The following is a 12,650-nucleotide window of genomic DNA, read 5'->3' as shown; positions in this document are numbered from 1 at the left end:
AGTAGTAGGGAGAGAGTTGAATTTGAGTCCTTCCTGAGGAAATGACTGTGGAGAGCACTGAATGTAGCACGGTAGATTGAGTGTGGGATTCTGGCTCAGCGTTTTGAACTAGCTCAAAAAGTTCAGCGCTCTACTTGAGTGATTTAAATCAATGTTTCTCAAAGGGAATGTATGTCCATTACCGGTCAAAAGTTTTAGAACACCTTCAATTCAAGGGTTTTTCTTCGTTTTTAATATTTTCTACATTGTAGAATAATAGTGAAGACGTCAACTGGAATCATGTAGTAACCCAAAAAGTGTTAAACAAATTCAAATATATTTTATATTTGAGATTCTTCAAATAGCCACCCTTTGCCTTGATGACTGCTTTGCGCACTCTTGGCATTCTCTCAACCAGCTTCATGAGGTAGTCACCTGGAATGCATTTCAATTAACAGGTGTGCCGTCTTAAAAGTACATTTATGGAATTTCCTTCCTTCTTAATGCGTTTGAGCCAATCATTTGTGTTGTGACATGGTAGGAGTGGTATACAGAAGAGAGTCCTATTTGGTAAAAGACCAAGATAGTCCATATTATGGTAAGAACAGCTCAAATAAGCAAAGAGAAACGACTATCCATCATTACTTAAAGACACGAAGTGCAGTCGCAAAAACCATCAAGCACTATGATGAAACAGGAAAGGAAGACCCAAAGTTAACTCTGTTGCAGAGGATAAATTCATTAGAGTTACCAGCCTCTGAAATTGCAACAACTAAAGCAGGAAGTACCAGTGACTCGGTCTTTTAAAAAAATGGTCAGATGAAGCAGATGCTAAACTACACACTGATCTAAAGGGTAGAGCAGCCGCTTTCAAGAAGTTGGACTCTAACCCTGATGCTTATAAGAAACGAACCATCAAACAGGCAAAGAGTCAATACAGGACTAAGATTGAATCCTACTACACCGGCTCCGACGCTCGTCGGATGTGGCAGGGTTTACAGATTACAAACTACAAAGGAAAGCACAGCCGCGAGCTGCTCAGTGACACGAGCCTACCAGATGAGCTAAATGAGTAATATGCTCACTTCAAGGCAAGCATCACTGAAGCATGCATGATGTGAGTAAGACCTTTAAAACAGGTCAACGTTCACAAGGCCGCAGGGCGAGACGGATTACCAGGACGTATTCTCCGAGCATGCGCTGACCAACTGGCAAGTGTCTTCACTGACATTTTCAACCTCTCCCTGTCCGAGTCTGTAATACCTACATGTTTCAAGCAGACCACCACAGTCCCTGGGCCCAAGAACACCAAGGTAACCTGCCTAAATGACTACCCTTGTCCCGTCTCTGCAACTCCCATACGGACTCGGGAGAGTCGACGGTCGAGAGCCAATGCTTCCTCTGAAACACGGCCCTGCCAAGCCGCACTGCTTTTTTTACACACTGCTCGCTTTAACCAGGAATCCAGCCACACAAAGGACAGGGGGAAAGGAAGGAAACACCGGCCTGCCACAGGGGTCTCTAGAGCGCGATGGGACTAGAACATTCCTTCCCCTAACCCGGATGACACTGGGCCAATTGTGTGCCGGTGGGCGGCCGGCTGCGACACAACCTGGGATCGAACCCGGGTTTAAAGGGACGCTTATAGCACTGCGATGCAGTGCCTTAGACCGCGGCTCCACTCGGGAGGCCCTGTAAATTAGGTATTTTTAATACGTTTGCAAAAATGTCTAAAAAACCTGTTATCACTTTGTCATTATGGGGTATTGTGATGTCATTATGGGGTATTGTGACGTCATTATGGGGTATTGTGGCGTCATTATGGGGTATTGTGACGTCATTATGGGGTATTGTGACGTCATTATGGGGTATTGTGGCGTCATTATGGGGTATTGTGACGTCATTATGGGGTATTGTGACGTCGTTATAGGGTATTGTGACGTCATTATGGGGTATTGTGATGCCATTATGGGGTATTGTGACGTCATTATGGGGCATTGTGGTGTCATTATGGGGTATTGTGTGTAGATTGATGAGGGGGAAAGGTTGCAACGTAACAAAATGTGGAAAAAGTCAAGGGGTCTGAATACTTTCCGAATGCACTGTACAAGCCAGGGTAGTCCTCATCCTGTTGTTGTTGCTGCTGCTAGGAGGCCTGTGGGCGTCCTAGGGGGAAAGAGTCTCAAACTGTTTGGACACGACAGACAGAAGTTGGCAGATGGGCTGTATCGACTTCAGACGAGCCCCAAGGGTTCGTAACGCAGGTCAAACCATTTTGAACGCGACCTGACGATTTTGTGAAAAGACCGATTTGGTCTGACAAACAAACTTTCACCGCAGATGCTAAAGTGTGACAAAGGCGTATTTGGTGGATAGAAACGCATTCAATGCAACAACAAAAAACAACAGATACTGTATCTCTACCTTAAACTGACACGTGTTTATGGGAATTTTCTTATTATGCTAATTTGATTTCAGTGGGGGCACGGCCATCGACCTTGGGTGGGCTCAACTTGCCCCTCCAAGTTAATATTTAACAGTCTGTCTGCCTCCCCCTCCAAGTTAATATTTAACAGTCTGTCTGCCTCCCCCTCCAGGTTAATATTTAACAGTCTGTCTGTCTCCCCCTCCAGGTTAATATTTAACAGTCTGTCTGCCTCCCCCTCCAGGTTAATATTTAACAGTCTGTCTGCCTCCCCCTCCAGGTTAATATTTAAAAGTCTGTCTGCCTCCCCTCCAAGTTAATATTTAACAGTCTGTCTGCCTCCCCTCCAGGTTAATATTTAACAGTCTGTCTGCCTCCCCCTCCAGGTTAATATTTAACAGTCTGTCTGCCTCCCCCTCCAGGTTAATATTTAACAGTCTGTCTGCCTCCCCCTCCAGGTTAATATTTAACAGTCTGTCTGCCTCCCCTCCAGGTTAATATTTAACAGTCTGTCTGCCTCCCCTCCAGGTTAATATTTAACAGTCTGTCTGCCTCCCCCTCCAGGTTAATATTTAACAGTCTGTCTGCCTCCCCCTCCAGGTTAATATTTAACAGTCTGTCTGCCTCCCCCTCCAGGTTAATATTTAACAGTCTGTCTGCCTCCCCTCCAGGTTAATATTTAACAGTCTGTCTGCCTCCCCTCCAGGTTAATATTTAACAGTCTGTCTGCCCCCTCCAGGTTAATATTTAACAGTCTGCCTGCCTCCCCCTCCAGGTTAATATTTAACAGTCTGTCTGCCGCCCCCTCCAGGTTAATATTTAACAGTCTGTCTGCCTCCCCCTCCAGGTTAATATTTAACAGTCTGTCTGGGGTATTGTGATGTCATTATGGGGTATTGTGATGTCATTATGGGGTATTGTGATGTCATTATGGGGTATTGTGATGTCATTATGGGGTATTGTGATGTCATTATGGGGTATCCTCCCCCTCCCAGGTTTCCGTTGTTCAACAAGCGTTCAACGGGCAGCACCAGTTCCCATAGTAACCTGTCCCAGGTGTCCCTCATCTCCGGTGACGTCCTGAGTGGCGACGAGGTGGAGAGTCCTCTGGGGTCACGACCTGGGGAAAGGTCCAACAGCGCCACGGACATACAAGGTACAGTACCTCTACCACTACCCAATACAATGTACAGTACCTCTACCACTACCCAATACAAGGTACAGTACCTCTACCACTACCCAATACAAGGTACAGTACCTCTACCACTACCCAATACAAGGTACAGTACCTCTACCACTACCCAATACAAGGTACAGTACCTCTACCACTACCCAATACAAGGTACAGTACCTCTACCACTACCCAATACAATGTACAGTACCTCTACCACTACCCAACACAAGGTACAGTACCTCTACCACTACCCAATACAATGTACAGTACCTCTACCACTACCCAATACAAGGTACAGTACCTCTACCCAACACAAGGTACAGTACCTCTACCCAACACAAGGTACAGTACCTCTACCCAACACAAGGTACAGTACCTCTACCCAACACAAGGTACAGTGCCTCTACCCAACACAATACAAGGTACAGTTCCTCTACCCAACACAAGGTACAGTACCTCTACCTCTACCCAACACAAGGTACAGTACCTCTACCCAACACAAGGTACAGTACCTCTACCCAACACAAGGTACAGTACCTCTACCCAACACAAGGTACAGTACCTCTACCCAACACAAGGTACAGTACCTCTACCCAACACAAGGTACAGTGCCTCTACCCAACACAATACAAGGTACAGTACCTCTACCCAACACAAGGTACAGTACCTCTACCTCTACCCAACACAAGGTACAGTACCTCTACCCAACACAATACAAGGTACAGTACCTCTACCACTACCCAACACAAGGTACAGTACCTCTACCCAACACAATACAATGTACAGTACCTCTACCTCTACCCAACACAAGGTACAGTACCTCTACCCAACACAAGGTACAGTACCTCTACCCAACACAAGGTACAGTACCTCTACCCAACACAAGGTACAGTACCTCTACCCAACACAAGGTACAGTACCTCTACCCAACACAAGGTACAGTACCTCTACCCAACACAAGGTACAGTACCACTACCCAATACAAGGTACAGTACCTCTACCCAACACAAGGTACAGTACCTCTACCCAACACAAGGTACAGTACCTCTACCCAATACAAGGTACAGTACCTCTACCACTACCCAATACAATGTACAGTACCTCTACCTCTACCCAATACAAGGTACAGTACCTCTACCCAACACAAGGTACAGTACCTCTACCCAACACAAGGTACAGTACCTCTACCCAACACAAGGTACAGTACCTCTACCCAACACAAGGTACAGTACCTCTACCCAACACAAGGTACAGTGCCTCTACCCAACACAATACAAGGTACAGTTCCTCTACCCAACACAAGGTACAGTACCTCTACCTCTACCCAACACAAGGTACAGTACCTCTACCCAACACAAGGTACAGTACCTCTACCCAACACAAGGTACAGTACCTCTACCTCTACCCAATACAAGGTACAGTACCTCTACCACTACCCAATACAATGTACAGTACCTCTACCACTACCCAATACAAGGTACAGTACCTCTACCCAACACAAGGTACAGTACCTCTACCCAACACAAGGTACAGTACCTCTACCCAACACAAGGTACAGTGCCTCTACCCAACACAATACAAGGTACAGTACCTCTACCCAACACAAGGTACAGTACCTCTACCTCTACCCAACACAAGGTACAGTACCTCTACCCAACACAATACAAGGTACAGTACCTCTACCACTACCCAACACAAGGTACAGTACCTCTACCCAACACAATACAATGTACAGTACCTCTACCTCTACCCAACACAAGGTACAGTACCTCTACCCAACACAAGGTACAGTACCTCTACCCAACACAAGGTACAGTACCTCTACCCAACACAAGGTACAGTACCTCTACCCAACACAATACAATGTACAGTACCTCTACCTCTACCCAACACAAGGTACAGTACCTCTACCCAACACAAGGTACAGTACCACTACCCAATACAAGGTACAGTACCTCTACCCAACACAAGGTACAGTACCTCTACAGTTGGTATGCTGTAGCCAGACAGTTGGTATACTGTAACCAGACAGTTGGTATACTGTAGCCAGACAGTTGGTATACTGTAGCCAGACAGTTGGTATACTGTAGCCAGACAGTTGGTATACTATAGCCAGACAGTTGGTATACTGTAGCCAGACTGTAGCCAGACAGTTGGTATGCTGTAGCCAGTCAGTTGATATACTGTAGCCAGACAGTTGGTATACTGTAGCCGACTGTAGCCAAACAGTTGGTATGCTGTAGCCAGACAGTTGGTATACTGTAGCCAGACTGTAGCAAGACAGTTGGTATGCTGTAGCCAGACAGTTGGTATGCTGTAGCCAGACAGTTGGTATGCTGTAGCCAGACAGTTGGTATACTGTAGCCAGACAGTTGGTATACTGTAGCCAGACTGTAGCCAGACAGTTGGTATACTGTAGCTAGACAGTTGGTATACTGTAGCCAGATAGTTGTTATGCTGTAGCCAGACTGTAGCCAGACAGTTGGTATGCTGTAGCCAGACAGTTGGTATACTATAGCCAGATAGTTGGTATACTGTAGCCAGATAGTTGGTATGCTGTAGCCAGACAGTTGGTATGCTGTAGCCAGACAGTTGGTATACTGTAGCCAGACTGTAGCCAGACAGTTGGTATGCTGTAGCCAGACAGTTGGTATGCTGTAGCCAGACAGTTGGTATACTGTAGCCAGACAGTTGGTATGCTGTAGCCAGACAGTTGGTATGCTGTAGCCAGACAGTTGGTATACTGTAGCCAGACAGTTGGTATGCTGTAGCCAGACTGTAGCCAGACAGTTGGTATACTGTAGCCAGACAGTTGGTATGCAGTAGCCAGACATTTGGTATACTGTAGCCAGACAGTTGGTATACTGTAGCCAGACAGTTGGTATACTGTAGCCAGATAGTTGGTATGCTGTAGCCAGACTGTAGCCAGACAGATGGTATACTGTAGCCAGGCAGTTGGTATGCTGTACCCAGACAGTTGGTATGCTGTAGCCAGACAGTTGGTATACTGTAGCCAGATAGTTGGTATGCTGTAGCCAGACTGTAGCCAGACAGTTGGTATGCTGTAGCCAGACAGTTGGTATGCTGTAGCCAGACAGTTGGTATACTGTAGCCAGACAGTTGGTATACTGTAGCCAGACTGTAGCCAGACTGTAGCCAGACAGTTGGTATACTGTAGCCAGACAGTTGGTATACTGTAGCCAGACTGTAGCCAGACAGTTGGTATACTGTAGCCAGACAGTTGGTATACTGTAGCCAGATAGTTGGTATGCTGTAGCCAGACTGTAGCCAGACAGTTGGTATGCTGTAGCCAGACAGTTGGTATGCTGTAGCCAGACTGTAGCCAGACAGTTGGTATGCTGTAGCCAGACAGTTGGTATGCTGTAGCCAGACTGTAGCCAGACAGTTGGTATACTGTAGCCAGACAGTTGGTATACTGTAGCCAGACTGTAGCCAGACAGTTGGTATACTGTAGCCAGACAGTTGGTATACTGTAGCCAGATAGTTGGTATGCTGTAGCCAGACTGTAGCCAGACAGTTGGTATGCTGTAGCCAGACAGTTGGTATGCTGTAGCCAGACAGTTGGTATGCTGTAGCCAGACAGTTGGTATGCTGTAGCCAGACTGTAGCCAGACAGTTGGTATGCTGTAGCCAGACTGTAGCCAGACAGTTGGTATGCTGTAGCCAGACTGTAGCCAGACAGTTGGTATGCTGTAGCCAGACTGTAGCCAGACAGTTGGTATGCTGTAGCCAGACTGTAGCCAGACAGTTGGTATGCTGTAGCCAGACTGTAGCCAGACAGTTGGTATGCTGTAGCCAGACTGTAGCCAGACAGTTGGTATGCTGTAGCCAGACTGTAGCCAGACAGTTGTCCCGGAGCAGGTCAGGTGAGGATAGAGCGATTATAACATTTGTTTTTCTCTCTGCTTGTTTGGAAGAGCCCGTTAGTAAGCTTTTTACTGTTCGTCTACACCTGTTGTTTACAAAGCATGTGACAAGTAAGATTACGGCGTAAACTGTCCATGACTCTGATTGGCCAAATCCAAATGAACCCGTACGTACACACAAGAAATGTTATGATACACAGGGTTCTCGCCAGGATGTTTTAACAAGGAGGTGCTGCTGACTGGCTGGGGATGGGGCATTTCCTGTAATCTAGAGCAAATATTTGTATCTTAGAGAACCTGATGGCCAATTACCATATTGCTAATACCTATCTCTCTCTTTCTCTTCCTCTCCTATCGCTTCTCTCTTTCCTCCCCTCTCGTCTCTCGTCTCGGTTCTCTCTCCTCCAGGTCTGAGAGGGGGACAGGGCCCGTTGAGAGCCTGGGCATCAGGTGTCCAGGACAGGGGGATGTGTAGTGACTCAGAGAGTGCTGGAGGCAGCAGTGAGTCCCAATCCATGGACTCCCCCACAGCGAGCCCAGGTAAGAACATGAACCAACACAACACCAGATAAATCAAATCAAATCTAATTTTATTTGTCACATACACATGGTTAGCAGATGTTAATGCGAGTGTAGCGAAATGCTTGTGCTTCTAGTTCCGACAATGCAGTGATAACCAACAAGTAATCTAACTAACAATTCCAAAACTACTGTCTTATACACAGTGTAAGGGGATAAGGAATATGTACATAAGGATATATGAATGAGTGATGGTACAGAGCAGCATACAGTAGATGGTATCGAGTACAGTATATACATATGAGATGAGTATGTAGACAAAGTAAACAAAGTGGCATAGTTAAAGTGGCTAGTGACATAAGAATGCAGTCGATGATCTAGAGTACAGTATATACATATGCATATGAGATGAATAATGTAGGGTAAGTAACATTATATAAGGTAGCATTGTTTAAAGTGGCTAGTGATATATTTACATCATTTCCCATCAATTCCCATTATTAAAGTGGCTGGAGTTGGGTCAGTGTCAATGACAGTGTGTTGGCAGCAGCCACTCAATGGTGGCTGTTTAACAGTCTGATAGCCTTGAGATAGAAGCTGTTTTTCAGTCTCTCGGTCCCAGCTTTGATGCACCTGTACTGACCTCGCCTTCTGGATGATAGCGGGGTGAACAGGCAGTGGTTCGGGTGGTTGATGTCCTTGATGATCTTTATGGCCTTCCTGTAACATCGGGTGGTGTAGGTGTCCTGGAGGGCAGGTAGTTTGCCCCCGGTGATGCGTTGTGCAGACCTCACTACCCTCTGGAGAGCCTTACGGTTGAGGGCGGAGCAGTTGCCGTACCAGGCGGTGATACAGCCCGCCAGGATGCTCTCGATTGTGCATCTGTAGAAGTTTGTGAGTGCTTTTGGTGACAAGCCGAATTTCTTCAGCCTCCTGAGGTTGAAGAGGCGCTGCTGCGCCTTCTTCACGACGCTGTCAGTGTGAGTGGACCAATTCAGTTTGTCTGTGATGTGTATGCCGAGGAACTTAAAACTTGCTACCCTCTCCACTACTGATCCATCGATGTGGATAGGGGGGTGTTCCCTCTGCTGTTTCCTGAAGTCCACAATCATCTCCTTAGTTTTGTTGACGTTGAGTGTGAGGTTATTTTCCTGACACCACACTCCGAGGGCCCTCACCTCCTCCCTGTAGGCCGTCTCGTCGTTGTTGGTAATCAAGCCTACCACTGTTGTGTCGTCCGCAAACTTGATGATTGAGTTGGAGGCGTGCATGGCCACGCAGTCGTGGGTGAACAGGGAGTACAGGAGAGGGCTCAGAACGCACCCTTGTGGGGCCCCGTGTTGAGGATCAGCGGGGAGGAGATGTTGTTGCCTACCCTCACCACCTGTGGGCGGCCCGTCAGGAAGTCCAGTACCCAGTTGCACAGGGCGGGGTCGAGACCCAGGGTCTCGAGCTTGATGACGAGCTTGGAGGGTACTATGGTATTGAATGCCGAGCTGTAGTCGATGAACAGCATTCTCACATAGGTATTCCTCTTGTCCAGGTGGGTTAGGGCAGTGTGCAGTGTGGTTGAGATTGCATCGTCTGTGGACCTATTTGGGCGGTAAGCAAATTGGAGTGGGTCTAGGGTGTCAGGTAGGGTGGAGGTGATATGGTCCTTGACTAGTCTCTCAAAGCACTTCATGATGACGGAAGTGAGTGCTACGGGGCGGTAGTCGTTTAGCTCAGTTACCTTAGCTTTCTTGGGAACAGGAACAATGGTGGCCCTCTTGAAGCATGTGGGAACAGCAGACTGGTATAGGGATTGATTGAATATGTCCGTAAACACACCGGCCAGCTGGTCTGCGCATGCTCTGAGGGCGCGGCTGGGGATGCCGTCTGGGCCTGCAGCCTTGCGAGGGTTAACACGTTTAAATGTCTTACTCACCTCGGCTGCAGTGAAGGAGAGACCGCATGTTTTCGTTGCAGGCCGTGTCAGTGGCACTGTATTGTCCTCAAAGCGGGCAAAAAAGTGATTTAGTCTGCCTGGGAGCAAGACATCCTGGTCCGTGACTGGGCTGGGTTTCTTCTTGTAGTCCGTGATTGACTGTAGACCCTGCCACATGCCTCTTGTGTCTGAGCCATTGAATTGAGATTCCACTTTGTCTCTGTACTGACGCTTAGCTTGTTTAATAAGAACATGAACCAATACAACACCAGATAAAAACATGAACCAACACAACACCAGGTAAAAACATGAACCAACACAACACCAGATAAAAACATGAACCAACACAACACCAGATAAGAACATGAACCAATACAACACCAGATAAAAACATGAACCAACACAACACCAGGTAAAAACATGAACCAATACAACACCAGGTAAGAACAGGAACCAATACAATACAACACCAGATAAGAACATGAACCAATACAACACCAGATAAGAACATGAACCAATACAACACCAGGTAAAAACATGAACCAACACAACACCAGATAAGAACATGAACCAACACAACACTAGATAAGAACATGAACCAATACAACACCAGATAAGGGAACATGAACCAACACAACACCAGATAAGAACATGAACCAACACAACACCAGGTAAGGGAACATGAACCAACACAACACCAGATAAGAACATGAACCAACACAACACTAGATAAGAACATGAACCAATACAACACCAGATAAGGGAACATGAACCAACACAACACCAGATAAGAACATGAACCAACACAACACCAGGTAAGGGAACATGAACCAACACAACACCAGATAAGAACATGAACCAATACAACACCAGATAAGGGAACATGAACCAACACAACACCAGATAAGAACATGAACCAACACAACACCAGGTAAAAACATGAACCAACACAACACCAGATAAGAACATGAACCAACACAACACCAGGTAAGGGAACATGAACCAACACAACACCAGATAAGAACATGAACCAATACAACACCAGGTAAAAACATGAACCAACACAACACCAGATAAGAACATGAACCAACACAACACCAGGTAAGGGAACATGAACCAACACAACACCAGGTAAGGGAACATGAACCAACACAACACCAGATAAGAACATGAACCAACACAACACCAGTTAAGGGAACATGAACCAACACAACACCAGGTAAGGGAACATGAACCAACACAACACCAGGTAAGGCAACATGAACCAACACAACACCAGGTAAAAACATGAACCAACACAACACCAGGTAAGGGAACATGAACCAACACAACACCAGGTAAGGGAACAGGAACCAATACAACACCAGGTAAGAACAGGAACCAATACAACACCAGGTAAGGGAACATGAACCAACACAACACCAGGTAAGGGAACATGAACCAACACAACACCAGGTAAGGGAACATGAACCAACACAACACCAGGTAAGGGAACATGAACCAACACAACACCAGGTAAGGGAACATGAACCAACACAACACCAGGTAAGGGAACATGACATGACAGTTTCTGCTGACCATGTGACCTCACGAGGAACAACTCCAGGCCATATTTATAGGTAAGGCTGTGTTTTGGCACCAAAATACAGTGTGTATATATACATATCACATACAGAAGTGCAAGGTGGCACCGACAGAGATGGTCGCCTCGTTTCGAGTCCTTAGAAAACTATGCAGTATTTAGTTTTTTTTATATATTATTTCTTACACTGTTACCCGAGGAAATCTTAAGTCCTATTACATACAGACGGGAGGAACTATTGGATGTAAGAGCAACGTCAACTCACCAACATTACGACCAGGAATACGACTTTCCCCAAGCGGATCCTCTGTTTGGACCACCACCCAGGACAATGGGTCAGATCCCAGAAGCCGTCCCAAAACAATGGCGCCGCAGAAGGGACAGACGGAGCGGCCTTCTGGTCAGGCTCCTTAGATGTGCACATCGACCACCGCTCCCCAGTATACTACTCGCCAATGTCCAGTCTCTTGACAACAAGGTAGACGAAATTCGAGCAAGGGTTGCCTTTCAGAGAGACAATCAGAGATTGTAACATTGGTCCTGGTCAGTTCCTGGATGGGAGACCAGATGCTGCTGGAAGTGGTGTTGGAGTGCCAGTAGGAGGCACTCTTTCCTCTGGTCTAAAAAAATATCAAAATACCCCAGGTTAGTGATTGGGGACACTTCCCTGTGTAGGGTGCCGTCTTTCGGATGGGACGTTAAAACGGGTGTCCTGACTCTCTGAGGTCATTAAAGATCACATGGCACTTATCGTAAGAGTAGGGGTGTTAACCCCGGTGTCCTGACTCTCTGAGGTCATTAAAGATCACATGGCACTTATCGTAAGAGTAGGGGTGTTAACCCCGGTGTCCTGACTCTCTGAGGTCATTAAAGATCACATGGCACTTATCGTAAGAGTAGGGGTGTTAACCCCGGTGTCCTGGCTAAACTCCCAATCTGGCCCTCAAACCATCACGGTCACCTAATAATCCCCAGCTTACAATTGGCTCATTCATCCCCCTCCTCTCCCCTCTAACCATTCCCCAGGTCGTTGCTGCAAATTCCAGACTAAAAACCTTCTTTGCCCGCTTTGAGGATAATACAGTGCCACCATCGCGGCCCGCTAACAAGGATTGCGCCTCTCCTTCTCCGTGACCGACGTGAGTAAAACATTTGAA

At 46.7% G+C, this 12,650-nt stretch overlaps 1 protein-coding gene across 5 annotated transcripts in view; it reads left to right on the top strand.

Moving 5' to 3' along the window:
- LOC115122375 (rho GTPase-activating protein 29-like) overlaps positions 1-12,650 on the top strand; it is a 121,593-nt gene that overhangs the window by 63,758 nt on the left and 45,185 nt on the right. For all 5 annotated transcript variants that reach the window (XM_065013792.1, XM_065013793.1, XM_065013796.1 and 2 more), the window contains 2 exons: positions 3,400-3,560; positions 7,874-8,005. In XM_065013792.1, the coding sequence (XP_064869864.1) occupies positions 3,400-3,560; positions 7,874-8,005 (293 nt within the window). The remainder of the gene's footprint in view (positions 1-3,399; positions 3,561-7,873; positions 8,006-12,650) is intronic.

This window comes from Oncorhynchus nerka, linkage group LG9b (genome assembly GCF_034236695.1).
Source record: "Oncorhynchus nerka isolate Pitt River linkage group LG9b, Oner_Uvic_2.0, whole genome shotgun sequence".
NCBI classification, from domain to species: domain Eukaryota; kingdom Metazoa; phylum Chordata; class Actinopteri; order Salmoniformes; family Salmonidae; genus Oncorhynchus; species Oncorhynchus nerka.
This window is presented reverse-complemented; position numbering and strand designations above follow the sequence as displayed.